Source organism: Carcharodon carcharias, chromosome 4, assembly GCF_017639515.1.
Source record: "Carcharodon carcharias isolate sCarCar2 chromosome 4, sCarCar2.pri, whole genome shotgun sequence".
Taxonomy (NCBI): domain Eukaryota; kingdom Metazoa; phylum Chordata; class Chondrichthyes; order Lamniformes; family Lamnidae; genus Carcharodon; species Carcharodon carcharias.
In genome coordinates this window covers 140,778,260-140,795,869 of record NC_054470.1, presented here as the reverse complement: position 1 = coordinate 140,795,869, position 17,610 = coordinate 140,778,260, and the positions used below count along the sequence as shown (strand labels likewise).

Sequence of the window (17,610 nt, the reverse complement as noted above, 5' to 3'; positions counted from 1 at the left end):
CCAGTTCTCTGGCACCTCCTCCGTGGCCAAAGCGGAATTAAAAATTTGGGTCAAAGCCCCTGCGATCTCCTCCCTTGCCTCCCTCAGCAGCCTGGGACACAAATCATCTGGACCTGGAGATTTGTCCACTTTTAAGCCTGCCAAAGCCTCCAATACCTTATCACACACCATATCAATTTGCTTAAGAACCTCGTAGTCTCTCTCCCCGAGTTCGTTACCTTCATCCTCATTCTCTTGGGGGAAGATGGATGTGAAGTATTCATTCAACACTTTAGCGATGTCCTCTAGCTCCACCCATAGATTGGTCCCTTATGGGCCCTACTCTTTCCCTGATATACTTATAGAATATCTTGGGATTTTCCCTACTTTTACCAGCCAGAGCTTTCTCATATCCCCTCTTTGCTCTCCTAATTGCTTTCTTAAGCTCCACCATGCACTTTCTGTACTCCATTAATGCCTCTGCTGATTTGCTTCCTTTATACCTGCTAAAAGCCTCTCTTTTCCTTCTCATCGTAACCTGAATATGTCTGGTAATCCATGGTTCTCTGGGCTTGTTACTTCTTCCTATCAGCCTAGAGGAAACATGTTGAGCCTGTACCCTCCCCATTTCTTTTTTGAACGCCCCCCCATTGTTCCTCTGTAGATTTCCCCACAAGTAGCTGTTCCCAGTCTGCTTTGGCCAGATCCAGCCTAATTTTACTAAAATCCACTCTCCCCCAATCCAAAACATTTTTTTGCAATTTGTCGATTTCTTTGTCCATAACAAACTTAAACTGTACCATGACTGTTTAAGTACATCAATGAGAATGGTTGCATAAGCCGAAATTCTCACCTCTGTGCACCGCACTCATATCTTCGTCTGGCTCCCCCGCCTCTCCACGCCTGGCTGTATGTGGGCCGTGCCGGCTCTCAAGCTCTGGGGCTTCTTGCTCATACCACAAGAGGATTAGGAGGCTAGCAGGGCCTCCACCAGTCCGCGACCTTTCTATATTGTTGTGGGCCTGAAACAACAGTGGAGCACCGATCAGTTCATTCTGTACATGCAGCACCATTGCAGCCTGGCCAATCCGAGCAGTGGAGCACCTGGCAGGGCACATCCAAGTCGTGGCCTTCGAGCTGCAAGGTACTCAGTCCAAGCAGCCAGAGCTCACTCCCTTAGCCAGCTCCGGTGTGATTGACAGTTGGCACTCAGACTCTAGCATCCCTGAGGTCCACGGGGGGACAGCCAGAGCTTAACACATCTGCACATTGACTCATGCCAACATGCTACTCACCCTCCCTGAGCACAGCAGGTCATTAAAGCGCTTCGGCACTGCACCCAGGAGCACCGCACCACATCACGGCTGCTGACCAGCACTGCCACTTCCTCCCATGCCCTCTTGGTGAGGTGCAGTGGCCTCCTCCTCCCATCCCTGGGGACAAGGATGTCCCTCCTGGCAGCTACCTCCTCCAGGAGGCGGCGAGGCACTGATCAGAGAAGCAGGGGGCCAAGTGCCCACCCAACACAGATTCCTGCCTGCTGTGTCAAGCTGCACTTGGGTCCATGGTGCCGGCTCAGGGAACGTCCACCGTGGCAGCCTTCCAGGGGCTGCCTGGGCCGCTTTTAAACTGGCCGCGGGGCCGCCATTGGACCCAGTGGCTGCCAGGCCCCCATCCCCACTCGACTCTTCCTGGCCAGTGCAGAGCCACGTTTCAAGCTAGGCGGGCCTTAATTGGCCTGCCAGCATAAAATCACCTTCGGGGCCTGGTTGCAGGCAGCGGTCCATTTCACAGCCGCTCGCAGGCCCACTCACAGCATCCGCACAACAAAGAGAAAATCCTGCCCTAACTCTTCCATTGGGAGCGAGGTCTAATCTGCATTAGTTCCCTGTTTATGTAGATCCTGTATCAAAGACGTGCACCCATCACAATTATTAGTGTAGACATGCCTTACGTATTTGCTTATTTGACTTAATGCATTGACATGTAGGAAAAAATGAATGTGTATTTTTTTTATTGATATGATTCCAACACATTCAGTAGTGGTGAATGTCTGAGGTCTGCAATAACAGTTGTGCATCAAGATTAAAAAAACAGATTAGAAATACACACCTGGCTGAAACTGATTGGGAAATTTGAAAGTACCTAAAGGGTTTCAATTAAAGCCCAGTACAAAAAGAAATTGCTCAAATTTTGAGGTTAAAAATAACAGGAAAATCTCAGTGCTCATTGTTATTGAAGCATAAATCAGACAGCAACTTCCAGCGATTACACATGCGCTGTTAAATGGAGAAATCAGGAAGTTACTGTTTGAGTTTCCCAGCTCCTCCAAAATCTGTGCTGTAATAGCACCTCAACAGGGGAATACAGCATTGAAAAAGGTGGAAGTTTATCACAGCTCCTCAGATACTGAAGCAGTCCATGTTCAAATGCAGCAAGACCTGAACAATACCCAGGCTTTGGCTGACAAGTATCAAATAACATTTGTGCCACACGAGTGCCAGGCAATGACATTCAGTGGCATTACCATCGCTGAATCCCCCACTATCAACATCCTGGGAGTTACCATTGACCAGAAACTGAACTGGACTAGCCATATAAGTACCGTGGCTACAAGAGCAGCTCAAAGGCTAGGAATTCTGCAGCAAGTTACTCACCTCCTGACTCCTCAAAGCCTGTCCACCATCTACAGGGCACAAGCCAGGAGTGTGATGGAATACTCGCCACCTGACTGGATAAGTGCAGCTCCAACAACACTCAAGAAGCTTGACACCATCCAGGACAAAGCAGCCCATTTATTGGCACCCCATCCACAAACATTCACTCCCTCTGATACCGACGAACAGTAGCAGCAGTGTGTACCATCTACAAGATGCACTGCAGGAACTCACCAAGCCTCCTTAGGCAGCACCTTCCAAACCCACGACCCACTACCATCTAGAAGGACAAAGACAGCAGATACATGGGAACACTAGAGCCTGGAAGTTCCCCTCCAAGCCACTCACCATCCTGACTTGGAAGTGTATCGCCGTTCCTTCACTGTCGCTGGGTCAGAATCCTATAACTCCCTCCCAAACAGCACTTTGGGTGTGCCGACATCACAGGGACTGCAGCGTTTCAAGAACGCAGCTCACCACGACCTTCTCAAGGGCAATTAGGGATGGGCAATAAAAATGCTGGCCTAGCCAGTGAACCTCACATTCTGTAAATGAATAAAATAAACAAATTAAGTTGCTGCACTTACATGATAGATAACCTCTAAACTCACCAGCAAAAATTAGGGCTGTCCATTCCAATATAAGCATAGTTTCAACGGCATGATAAATCTTAAATACTACCAAACAATGTTGCTGGCACTGAAAATTGAGTTTTACAATCGTGGAATCCTCATTCCTTCAAATTTTAATGATTATTGGAGGTTTTAAAAATTGTAAGATTTGTGTGATTTTTGTTTAACATTTTCTTTCTATTTTATTTCTGTCTCTAAATCTTATATTTCTTTCCCTCCTTATTTTGCTTTCTTTGCATGATTTAGCATTGAATTAACTATTCTAAATTACAAATCCTGGTGCAGGTTACGCAGCTTAGTACAAATTCTTCAGTCTGGTTGGTCAGTTGCTTGTCCTGCTCATATAGGCCCCAGACCCAAAGGAGGGAATGCTGCACAGAAATGGCTTTCTAATCAGTGCAAACCCACATGTAAAGTCTGTAGGTGAGAGTAAATATGGCTAGTGCTATTCATTTCCCACTGAGCACAAAATCTGGGACATTGCTGTTTTAAAATTTCCTTATAAAACTGCGCGAAAACAGCATACATTTGTTTAAATCATTTTCATTTTCAGAAAGAGTATCGAAACTTCCAGAAATTTTAAATCCAACAAAAAGATTTATATAACTATCCTTTGATTTCTAACTTTCATAAATTCAAGTAAACTTTACACTGTCAGTGATTCGTGTTCTATATTAATGCCATCCAGTTATTAGCTGGCTGCTACGATAATAATGATAAAGCAAAGTGAGTAATAATTCTTTGGATCCCATCCACTACCATACCAAAGGATTTACTTCCTTATTTTCTGCAGTGCCTAAGATTAATGGCCTCCTCTCTGGTTATGTCACAAAGTGCACTTTATTTTTGGCACAGATGTAATCAAAGGTTAGGCAGCAGCTCTTGTGACATTTGAAGTTTTCCAATGGATAGAAGGATTGGTCCTAGGAATCTAACACCGCAGCACATGAGAGGCAGTGTGCCGGGTAGAAACCAGAGAGCAGTTTTCCCCATTAATACATTACTGAAGTCTTATAAAGTATAGTTAGAAGTTTCTAGCTCAAAGATAATTAACATTTTTTTCAATAAACTCTTCCTATAAAATCCATGTCCTAACTCACCCAATAGCCATTCCTTTAAATGGTTCTGTATGTTGCATTTTTATGCAGCTCCACACTGTGCTATACACTGTGCCACAAAGAAAATGTGGTTTAGCTAGCATTTAATTGTGTCCAACCATCGTAGCATCCCTTAAAGACTACCACCTTGCATATGATGGTTGCAGTAGACGATATACTTGTTATGAATTGACCCAAAGTAATTGGTGAACAGTATGTCTCTATCCAATTAACTGTATTCTAGATGATTTGTAGAAGAATAGTGTAATTAGTTATATGCCTGAAGTAAACCAATTAAGTAGTATCTTATCTACACTGTTATTGAGATTTGCAACCGTGTATGCTTACCATATAAGTATGTGAGGTGCTCTTAACTAAATCCATTGAATCCAACTAAAAGCCCCAATTGTATTGCAACTCAGATTCAGAACTTGATTTACTGTCTACTGCTGCCATCAAACTGTCTACGCAGAATCATTTGCCCTAATCCTAGATGAAGCATTCCTTATTAGTATCTTTGCCAACCGTAGAGATAAGCATCATGTCAGTCTGAGTTGAATAGATTCAAATCTGGGCTGCAAAAATGGAAAAGAGGAGTTATAACTGCTAAACTCAATCCTCACAGAAATATCTATTTGTACCATTGTATTTTGTATTCTGTGTGTTAGAAAATATTGTAGATGACACAATTGCCCAACAAATACAAGTATTCAAGCACAATTAAACAGCACTGAAATAACTGAGATTTATGGAGCTCTTGTAACAAATAAGGATTGCAAATCACTTCACACAATGGATGACTTTTGAACAGCAGTAGTTTTTATTAAAGCTGGAATAATCCTGATCCCTTGGGGGTAAGCTACAAGGTGGGACCAGGAGGAACTTCGGAGAAATACGCATCGGGTCATCATCCTAATGCATTCCCACTGCCAGGCAATCTTCACGGAAGCGGGTCAGCACCTGCAGGGGCTCCCAGCAGCAGCAGGTAGCCAATCTGCATAATTGCACACTCAATTGTGGACTGATGGGAATCCCAACGGCAGATGGACCTCCGCTGAGGATTAAGTCCAGTAGATGCTTGGAGATGGCTTACTGCTGGCTAGCCTGAGGGGCTCACCCTCCCACCTTCAGCTCTGGCCACCATTCATTTCATTGAATTTAATACCTCTTCAGTGGATGCATCAAGATGGAGGTGCCCTCACATTCCCCTTCCAATAGTGACAGCACCCACCTCAAGCAGTGGGGCTGCTATCCTTCCAAGGCTGCAGGATCTCTCTTTGGGCCTGCAATGTTAGGGACCTGCACGCCATACTTAGTTGGACTGCAGATCCGGAGACAGCCTCTTGATTGGCCACCAGAAGATCTCCCAGGCTTGTATCCTGACAGGCAGAGCAGGATCAGGACCCTGAAGTGGTTCCAACTCTTCCCTAAGTAAGCAAATAATGCAACTGTTTAAAACTTACAAACAGTATGTACAAACATACTGTGGATGCACTAAAAACAAATTGTGTTCACCGTGCATGACCTTAATAGTCATATTGTAAATAATTCCTTCTCCTCTGTATTTTTCAACCTTCTAAAACAGCCACCATTATCCTATTCTTCAAATAACACACCCTTGTCATTCTATCCTTGCAAACTATCTCTCCATCTCTATCCTCTTTTTCCCCTCTAAAGTCACCTCCCAAGTTTGTGGCCATCTTTGCTGCAATTGCACGTTTGAGTCTTGCCAATCCCAGAAAGGCAAAAACTGACAGCGAGCCAATGGAACCGCACTGATTTTCCCCTCTAGCCAGCTGGAGTTAAGCTACCAGCCTATAAACAAAAGTCAACTCTCAATTCTTGGGCACACACCAGCTAACCAATTTGTTCCAGCCCATAGGTGGACAAATGAGGAAGCACAAGAAATAGGAGCAGGAATAGACCATATGGCCTGTCAAGCCTGCTCTGCGATTCAGTATGATCACAGTTGATCTTGGGCTTCAAATCTGCTTTCCCGTCTGCTCCCCATTTCCCTTAATTCCCTCAGAGACCAAAAAGTGTATTTAACAACGGACCATCCACAACCCTCTGGGATAGAGAATTCCAATGATTCACAATCCTTTGAGTGAAGTAATTTTTCCTCAGCCCAATCCTAAATGATCAACCCCTTATCCTGGGACTGTGCACCCATATGTTGGACTCATCGACCAGCAGAAACAATCTTTCAGCATTACCCTGTCAAGCCCCATCAGAATATTGTAAGTTTCAATGAGATCACCTCTCATTCTTCTAAACTCCAGAGAATATAGAACTACTAACTCAGCTTCTCATCATAGGACAAGCCCCCCTGATTCCAGGGACTGATTTAATGAACCTTCGCTGTACCGCCTCCAAAGCAAGTATATCCTTTCTTAAATCTGGAGACCAAAACTGCACACGGTATTCCAGATGTGCTCTCACCAAAACCCTGTACAATTGTAACAAGACTTATTTATTCTTGTGCTCGAATCCCTACTGCAATAAAGGCTAACATGCCACTTGCCTTCCTAATTGCTTGCTGCACCTGCATGTTTACTTCCTGCATTCCTTGTACAAGTCTCTTTGAGCGTCAACAAATACAAGTTTCTCACCATTAAAAAAAATCCTGTTTTTTTATTCTTATGAGCAAAGTGAATAACTTCACACTACCCTACATCATGCTCCATTTTGTCGCCTACTCACTTTGCACATCTATATCTCTTTGCAACCTCTCTGTGTCCTCCCATAGCTTACCTTTCCACCTAGCTTGGTATCAGCAGCAAACTTAGATACATTACTTTCTTTTCATCTAATTCTTTAATATAGATTGTAAATAGCTGAGGCTCCAGCTCTAATAATTGTGGCACTCCACTATTCACTGCCTGCCAACTTGCAAAAGCCCCTTTATGCCCACTCGCTGCTTTCTATCCATTACCAACCCTCTCTTCATGCTAAATTATTACCCTCAACTTCATGAGCCTTCACCTTGCCTATTAACCTTTTGTGTGATACCTTATTGAATGCCTTTTGGAAATCCATATTTACTACACCTACTCATTCCCTTTTATCTATCCTACTAGTAACATCCTCAAAAAAAAACTCAAATAAATTTGTCAGACAAGATTTCCCTTTACTAAAACCATGTTGACTTGTTCTAATCACACCATGCTTTCCTAAATACATTGTTAAGCCTCCCTTAATAATAGATTCCAGCATTTCCCAACAACTGATGTTAAGCTAACTGTCCTGTAGTTCACTGTTTTCTCTTTCCCTCCTTTCTTGAAAAGCGGTGTAATGTTTGCCAACTTCCAATCTAATGGGAATGTTCCTGAATCTAAGGAATTTTGGAAAATCGTAGTCAGCACATGCACTATCTCTGCAGCTATCTCCTTTAGAACCCCAGGGTGAAAATGAAAACTATAATTTAAAACATAATTTTCAGTGATATTATCCCTACGGAAAGATATTATATCAAATTTAATTAAATGCCCTCCGTAATGGTTATTCAGAATCCTAAATTAATTGCAATTCTCAGTTATAAAGTACTACTTTTAAAATTTATATAAAAGTCTGTTATATACTTGCCTATGTGGAAGATACACCATAAATGGTCAGTTTACATCAGCTTTTCATTTGAAGTTGAATTGTTAACTTTAGACACTTCCAATAAAAGCAACAGTCAGAGTTTCACATATCTAACAAAGTACTGTGACCCTGAGGACAGTTTAGGAATTTCACAAACATAATGCAGCTATCAAGGGCTTGGATAACATCACATTGTTGTCATGTGAAACAGGCAGTTCAAGAAAGTCTGCTGGGACTATTTGAATCTTTCTATCATGTAAAGTAAACCTACTGTTTTGGTAGGCATGAGTTTAATCGTTGGAATCACATAATGTTTCACAGTTATGACAATGCTTGCTTAAAAGGAATGAATGTAGAAAGATAACATTTTATATAAGAGAGTTTCCACTAAAAGGTTTTTTACTGTATTAACCTTTGGGATAACTTTTTCTTTGATATAAAGTTTTTACGTCATTTTGTAGTTAAAGAACTTACATTGCCCATAGCACATGATCACGACTTTCAGAAATGCCCCAAAGTACTTCACATGTAATAAATTACTTTAAAATGAAATCACTATGGCCAGAATTTTCCCGTCGGCGATTTGGGGGCGGGGCCCGCTCGCCGATGGGAAAATGACGCAGGATGATGTTGGGGGGAACCCCCGACGTCATCCCGGTCCATTTAAATTTTCAGGAAGGCGGGCAGACAGTGAAATCAGCTGTCCGCCTGCCGACCTGTCAATGGCCAATAGAGGCTATTGACAGGTTACTTAAATTAATTAAAGGCCAACCCTTAAGGTTGGCGGGCAGGCCAGGAGCCCCAGCAGGCTTCTGATAATACATAAAACCTCATCCACTGGTGGGATGAGGTTTCATGTTCCTTTTTAAAAACTTTAATAAGTGGCCTCAGTCCCATCTTGTGTGACATTGTCACATGAGGGGGACATGTTAATAATATTTTTATTTTTATTTAAGTTTTTTAGACTGTCACTAATCTCCCTGAGACAGTACTTAGTCTCAGGGAGCAGTGCACTCTTTTGCGCGCATGGCAAACACAGCAGTTATTCTGCACAGTGTAAGATCCCACAGCAAAGAAATGAATGACCAGTTAATTTGTTGGGCAGTGTTGATTGTAGGAATAATGTTGGCCAGAACACTGGGAAAACTCACTGTTGTTCAAATGATAGCATGGAATCTTCAACAAAGGGATTATGCAGACATGGCCTCAGTGTAACATTTCATCCAAAGGACAGTACCTCTAACATTGCACCATTCCTTAATACTGCACCAGATTTATTTTCCTGCTAGTCACTGTTGCTACAACCAGTTTTCCGGTTTTCTGTCTCTCTTCCACCAAGATCATATCAATGGACAAGAAAACCTTAGCAGCAATTCACTCCACCTACATGCTGGAGTGAGGGTCAAAGCACAACTTGAGAGCGCTACTAACTGAGCCATGCAGGCAAGTTGGGTTATTAGAAGAACATCATTTTCATGAAAATAGTATTTGCCATCCTCTTTCTGTTTTTATTCAGTCAAAACCTCATTTCTTCATAGGTTGTATCTCTGCCCCTGGTTGTTTTACCTTGATTTGTTAACATAAAATATGTTTTTCTTACACTAAAGTTTCTAATTGTTAAAGATTTGCTCTTTCTTTAGATACCTGCTGACTGGGAACGAGCTTCTTTAAGGCCTGGCAGTCAAACAAGCAGTATCTTCAAGCAAAGTCCACAGATTGGCAGCATTTATGGCACTACAGGGGGTTATACCAACAGCAACCTGGTGGCTGATGAGGAGTCACAGGAGTTTGATGATTTAATATTTGCCTTAAAAACTGGTAAGTGATTAATACATATTTTGCTGATAGAAGTGAACATACCTTATTTTACCGGGTGGTTAGTACATGCAAAGACTCCTGTTTCCAAGGGAAACTGAAATAGCAGAGCTGATACAGCCACCAAGATGAACTGTAATATTGGATGTTTTTTGATAGCATGTCCATCACTATAATGCCTTCATTGGTAATGAATTCAGTCTGTGGTTGATTATTGCTGTCACTAGATGTGCCAGCCCTTTGCTACATGGTGACTGCAGGTATCCTTATAGCAAATAGCATAACTCTGCATCTGTCTTCCTCCAGACCCAGATCCTGAGATGTCCATGCCATTACTAAGTAGGTGTGCAAAACCATCAAAATTGGTTGGAGACACCTTGGCATGCATCCATTTGGGCTACAGTGACTCGTCGGACATTTTTTTTGCAAAAATATACTTTATTCATAAATCTTCAACAACATTTCAAACCATTTCAAAATCATCATCACAAAAATACAATCAGGTTCAACTTTTACAACATGAATCACAAGGTGTATCAGTACAAAAAATGAATATTACAATCATTGGCAGACATTCATTTTGAGCTGTACATCCTGAGGGGCTCTTTACAGTTCCCAGTCCCTCGGTGAACTGTGGCAGAAAGGTCTTAGACAGCGACCCTTCCCCATTGCGCCTTTGCAGCGGCTGCCGCAAGCTTTAGTGCCTCCCTCAGCACGTAGTCCTGAACCTTGGAATGTGCCAGTCTGCAACACTCGGTCGGGGACAACTCTTTGCGCTGGAAGACCAGCAAGTTACGGGCAGACCAAAGAGCGTCTTTTACCGAGTTGATGATCCTCCAGCCGCAGTTGATGTTTATCTTGGTGTGGGTCCCTGGGAACAGCCCTTACAGCACAGAGTCCTGTGTCACAGAACTGCTTGGGACGAACCTCGACATAAACCGCTGCATCTCTCTCCAGACCTTCTTTGCAAAGGCACAATCTACAAGGAGGTGAACAACGGTCTCTTCCCCACCACAGCCACCTTGAGGGCAATGTGCCGAAGGGGTGAGACTCCTGGCGTGTAGGAAGGATCTGACAGGGAGGGCTTTTCTCACCACCAGCCAAGCTACATCTTGGTGCTTGTTGGAAAGTTCTGGTGATGAGTCATTCTGCCAAATGACTTCGTCAGTCTGCTCAGGGAACCATCCCACCGGGTCCACCCTCTCCTTTTCCCTTAGGACCTCTAAGACGTTACGTGCCAACCACTGCCTGATGGACTTGTGGTCAAAGGTGTTTCTCTGCATAAATTTTTCCACGAGGGACAGGTGGTACAGCACGGTCCAACTATTTGGAGCGTTCCGCGGCAGCGTGACCAGACCCATCCTTCGCAACACTGGGGTAGAACCTCAGCATGTAGTGACACTTGGTGTTTGCATACTGAGGGTCTGTCGGACTTTCATGCCAATGAAAGCATAGCATACTATGGTTAGAGTGTTTCCTAGAAAGGATCCAACATTACTGTTAGTTATACATTCACATATCTTAGTGATGTCACCTGCATTACTGTTCCAAATTCCTTGGGGAAAAAGAGCCTCTGTGTGGACTAATTATCTCTCAAAGTAAAATGTGTTCCCCTGCATTTCTCTATGCAGTTGCACATCACTCCGTGTGTACAGAGCATCACTTATGCAACTAGACCTACTTGGCATACTCCTCTTCTAAATATGCATGCTGGGGGATTCCCACTGCAAAACTCATTTGTGCCGGGGGCCATAATTAAATAATTTACAACTGGTGCACAAGAAATCAACAGTAAAAAACACACACAAAAAAAGAAACATTGTATGAAATGGCTAAAATAGACTTATTGTATCAGTTTCTTGGCCTCTAAGCACTGGATGCAAATTTAAATTGACTGCTATTCACCTCACATCCTGCACACCAGAACAAAAGGAAATGGAGAACAGAATGGAAACACTCTAAATATATATTTAAATAAAGTACCCTATCTGTTTGAGGCAGGTACTTTTACCACTTCTGGTTGAGCCCACTAGAAAATGCACTGGCGCATCACAAGTTTCCAGTCGCCCAGTTACCACCTAAATGATAGCATGTGAAAATTTCAAGTTAAGTTACTTCCACTACATCCCATGAAGAAAGTATTGTTATTAATCCTATGGCCTGGATCTTCTTTCTGGGGGTGGGAAACAGATGTTGGGACTGTTTGTCAGTCCCGAATCCATCCCAGGGGAAGTCAGTCACTCACATTTTCACAGGGAGCCCCCTTAATTGGCATGGAGAGTTCTGGAAGCTGGAATGCCAATCAGAGGCCTTTCAACTTGAGAGGAGCAAAAGTTGTAATGGAAGATGAGTAACCGAGAAGGCAATTCAACACCCTCAATCCAACTCCTTTAAATCTTTAAGTAAAAATAGATTCAACAGGCAGGGAGGACCTAGACCTGCGCTAGCCCCCACCTGCTGTCCAGTTCCCACCTCCATACAGTTAAAAAATACAGCCCTCGCTGCTGTGAGAAACCAGAGGCAGACTGGAAAATCTTAGTCAGCCCTCCTTTATTTGGCCTTAATTACAATCTTAAGGAGCATTAATGAGTGGGCAAGTAGTCCCTGTTGGCCCTGATCCTGCCTCCACAAAATGGCCGGTACAAGGAATGGCATTGGGAAACTAGCATCCCGGCCAGCACCAGCATTTTCAGGCCTTGCCCACCTCTGTTCTCGCCCCTGGCAGGACCCGAAGATTCAACCCTATAACTTAAAATTCCTTTTTTCAAATGATAGCAATTCAGTTTCTTCAAAAATGCCAGTTGATCCTGAATCTACTACTTTTTCTGGGCGTTTGTCCTACGTTCCACTAAACTATGGAATAAAGGGATTTTTTTCTAAAGGCTTTGAATTTGGTACTTGTGCCCTTTGGTCCATTGCTTGCTGCCCAAGGACAATAGTATGTTCTTTAACTCTTAATTGCATTGCAAAAATATCCAAAAGTATTTGCGATATATTTCCAAGTCAGGATGGTCAGCAGCTTGGAGAGAAACTTTCAGGTAATGGTGTTCCCATCTATCTGCTGCCCTTGTCCTTCTAGATGTTAGTGGTCATGGGTTTGGAAGGTGCTGTCTAAGGGGCCTTGGTGAGTTTCTGCAGTGCATCTTGTAATGCATGCCAGAAACAAGGAAACTATTTTTCTCCTTATTGCTGCCCCTTCTGAATCAGTGCCATATTTGATATGGACAGAGTTGAGAATGACTGTTCGTGACATCAAGGCAGCATTTGACCAAGTGTTACCTGAGGAAGCCCTAACAAAACTGGAGTCAACGGGAATCGGGGGAAAACTGTCTGCTGGTTGGAGTCATACCTAGCACAAAGGAAGATGGTTGTGGTTGTTGGAGGTCAGTCATCTCAGCTCCAGGACATCACTGCAGGAGTTCCTCAGGTTAGTGTCCTAGGTCCAACCATCGTCACCTGGTTTCAATGACTTTCCTTCCCATCATAAGGTCAGAAGTGAGGATATTCGCTGATTGTGCAATGTTCAGCACCACTCACGACTCCTCAGATAATGAAGCAGTCCAAAATGCTACAAAACCTGGACAATATCCAGGCTTGGGCTGACAAGTGGCAAGTAACATTCACACCACACAAGTGCCATGCAATGATCATCTCCAACAAGACAGAACCTAACCATCTCCTCTTGACATTCAATGTCATTGCCATCACTGAATCCCCCACTATCAACATCCTGGGGGCTACCATTGACCAGAAACTGAACTGGACTCGCCATAGAAATACTGTGGCTACAAAAGCAGGTCAGAGGCGAGGAATCCTGCAGCAAGTAACTCATCTCCTGACTCCCCAGAACTTGTCCACCCTCTACAGGAGTGTGGAATACTCTTCACTTGCCTGGATAAGTGCTGCTCCAACAACACTCAAGAAGCTTGACACCGTCCAGGACAAAGCAGCCCATTTAATTGACACCCCATCCACAAACATTCACTTCCACCACTATCAACGCACAGTAGCAGCAGTGTATACCATCTACAAGATGCACTGCAGGAACTCACCAAGGCTCCTTACACAGCACCTTCCAAACCCACAACCACTACCGTCTAGAAGGACAAGAGCAGCAGATAGATGGGAACACCACCACCTGGAAATTCCCCTCCAAGCCACCTCACCATCCTGACTTGGAAATATATCACTGTTCCTTCACTATTGCAGGGCCAAAATCCTGAAACTCTCCCCCTAACAGCACTGTGGATGTACCCACATCACATGGACTGAGCGGTTCAAGAAGGTAGCTCACCACCACCTTCTCAAGGGAAATTTGGGATGGGCAAAAAATGCTGGCCTAGCCAGCGACGTCTACATCCCATGAATGAATTAAAAAATAGGTTTCTGCCTTAACCAGGCCTTGTATAAGTTACAAGTAAATATGAGTCAGAGATGTCCTCATAGGAACACAGAGAGTTGGCATGCAGGTGCAGCAGGCAATTAGGAAGGCAAATGGCATTGCAAGGGAATTGGAGTGCAGAAATAAAAAAGCCTTAATGCAGTTGTACAGGGTTTTGGTGAGACCACATCTGGAATACGGTATGGAGTTTTGGCCTCCGTATCTAAGGAAGGATATACTTGCATTGGAGACAGTACAGTGAAGGTTCACTAGATTGGTCCCTGGGATGAGAGAGTTGTCCTATGATGAGAGGCTGAGTAAATTGAGCCTATGTTCTCCAGAGTTTAGAAGAATGAGAGGCGATCTCATTGAAACATGCAAGATTCTGAGGGAGCTTGACAGGATAGACACTGAGAGGTTGTTTCTGCAGGGCTATCTAAAACATTGGGGCACAGTCTCAGCATAGGGGGTCGATCATTTAGAATTGAGATGGGGAGAAATTAGTTCACTCAAAAGTTTGTGAATCTTTGGCCACCCAATGCCTTTCCGTGTCATTTTGCCAGCATTCCCACCTCCCAGTCCATCCACAAGGGCTGATAAGATTCAGCTTATTGTGGCTGTTTTGCCTCCCCAAATCAGAAAACAGTTCGCTAATAGGGTTTCATGACATCTATGTCCATTAAATACAGAACTCTATTAAGAATTATTCTGTGTAGACCTACAGCACAGAGTTTTGTGGCAGTACAACCATTATGTACCTGCATTTTATCTTAACAGTAATAAATTAAAAGATGTGTGCTCAGCATACATTACAGGACATTAAGGACTATTGAGATATTAGTCAAGTGCAACTCTTAAAATAGACATCATGGTAATAAAACCAATTTAAACATGTATTTTGTGACCTAGCAACATAGCATAGCAACTGCTATGATTTATAAACTGGGCCTAGTGTTAAAATGCTTTGCTTCTAATGGGATATCATCTCATTGAATGACCACTGTGTTTTTTTAAATACCTGTACATACAGTATTAATATCACCAAGGGACTGGCAGCAAATTATCAATTTCCATTGTATTGGATTTTACAATATCCTACCAGGAGAACTAAAATGGACATGGAATATACATATCAGTCTTCTGCAGAAAAAGGCAAATATTACATAATTTTTTACGAGGTCAGATTACCTACAGCCCAAGAAGCATTGTTTCAAGGGCATGAGTTTCAGTTTGGTCGGCTGCCTCCAATGGCATCCACACGGGCATCCAGAGTGTGCACCGGAGGCCTCAAAAGGAGCGCTATTCTGATGACACACAACCCTACCGGCTGATAGGACAGCAGAATGCCTAATTTGGACTCCAGAGGCCCAGAAGATGAACTTGTGTCTTTAGTGATATAAAGAGAAAGCATTCAGCTGCAAGATGGACTGTGTGTTAGCATTATCTAAAGGCCCAAGCACAACTTTCGCAAGCAAGTTCTTTTTTTAAGCACTCCTGCTACCGTATAATGTCTGGAGATACTCTGGAATGTTCTTGCAAGCGTCCTGGTGAGTTCCTGGATTTGACTGAAAGTGTTGCAGCATTCTTACAGGCTGAATGGCGGATTAGGTGACCTGTCGACATAATGGCTGCAACAGGTGTGGAGCAGCAGTGGCACTGCCTCTAGGTCTGCAGAACAACAGGGAGATGCAGCAGTAAATTATGGAGTAAATAAAGAGAAACTGTTTCCAGTGACACAAGATTTGGTAACAAGAAGACACCTATTTAAGGTGATTAGCTAAAGAACCAGAGGCACCCTGAGAATGCTTTTCTTACTAAGCAAGTTGTTGTGATCTGAAATGCACTGCCTGAAAGAGTGGAGACAGATTCAATGTATCATTCAAAAGAGTATTAGGTAAGCACATGGAGGCAAAAAAAATACAGGACTGTTAGGAAAGGGCAGGGGAGTGGAATTAATTGGATGGCTGTATCGGGCAGCCAGCAACAGTCATGGTGGGCTGAATAGCCTCTTTCAGCGCAATGTCATTTGAATATTCAATAAAAAGAAAATATAGAACTAGAGCAGTTTGTAAAAGTAGGGTGGGATGAGGAGGATGTTGGGAGGACACTTTGTAAACAGAAATAAGGATTTTGAAGTCAACACATTGGAAGAAGAAGAACCAGCATAGCCCAGCAATGAATAGGGAAAAGCACAACTTAATTTTGGCTTGGATAAGAGCCTTATAATTTTTGATGAGTTGGAATTTAAACCAAATCCTGATTTCACCAATGTTCACACATGTTCGTTCTAACAGGAATAACTCGATAGCAATTAAAAGCAGGAACCCTTGCTTTTTTTTATAACTTTAGTCTAGAGACACTGAGACCAATTATAGTACTGTAAACACTACTCCAATGTTGATTAACTTGCTCAGTACAATGTCTGGTCCAATATCATGCCACATGCTTTATTTATTCACTGAGCCATTTAGAGAATTTCTGTGCTACCATATTCAAAACTATAACCTTAAACTGTTTCAGAGATATTTCCAGTCCATAAACTCTGATATTGTCTGTTGAAAAGAACAAAAAATGCCTCTCAGAATTATTCTGAATTAATGTTTCTTGTTACCTTAGGTGCAGGCCTCAATGCCAGTGATAATGAATCATATCACGGAAGCCAAGATGGTGGAAGCATTGCTAATTCACAGATCGTGGAACTCCGAAGAATACCAATAGCAGACACTCACCTCTAACACCATTATGTGCTTTTTAAATCAAATTTGTCCATATTTTTATACATTACAGACGTATCTCTTTTGCACTAAAATTTTGCATTTAAAAATGTAGGGCAGTGTTATACTTTTCAATGTTTGTACTACAGTTTTGTAATGTTCAACTGAGATTGACCTTTGATTAGCCTTTAATCAAATCTATTTAAAAAGCATTTCCTGTAGGGTTTTTTATATAGCTATAGAGAAGTAAATTTTAGTCAGTGACTAACTTGTATGTATAATTCATGTAGCATTTAGAACAAATTCTAAAATAAAAACAAGCAATAAAGCGCTTGTATGAAATATTTACATCTTTCTGTAGAAGTAACACAATAAATTGTATTTTGTGATCATTTCTGATAGCGAAAATGAAAAAAATAAGCCCAAATTAAAGTTGTTCCTATGGTGTTATTCTTGTATATCATATGCTGACTTTAGCTTATACTATTATTACATTCATAGAATCATAGAAAGTTTACTGTACAGAAAGAGGCCAGTTGGCCCATCGTGCCTGCGCCAGCCAAAAAATGAGCCCTCCAGCCTAATCCCGCTTTCCAACATATGGTCCGTAGCCCTGCAGATTATGAACCTTGATGACCCTTGATGTCCAGACACCTTTTAAATGAGTTGAGGGTTTCTGCCCCTTTCAGGCAGTGAGTTCCAGACCCCTGTTACTCTCTGGGTGACTTTTTTTTCCTCATCTCCCCTCTA

General features: G+C 42.7%; 1 protein-coding gene across 1 annotated transcript in view; it reads left to right on the top strand.

The window, feature by feature from the left end:
* adgrv1 (adhesion G protein-coupled receptor V1) overlaps window positions 1-17,310 on the top strand; it is a 723,938-nt gene extending 706,628 nt beyond the window's left edge. Inside the window, 2 exon segments of the mRNA XM_041185339.1 lie at window positions 9,591-9,768; window positions 16,763-17,310. Of these exon segments, the coding sequence (XP_041041273.1) occupies window positions 9,591-9,768; window positions 16,763-16,881 (297 nt within the window). The 3' untranslated portion in view covers window positions 16,882-17,310.
* The last annotated feature ends 300 nt before the right edge of the window (window positions 17,311-17,610 follow it).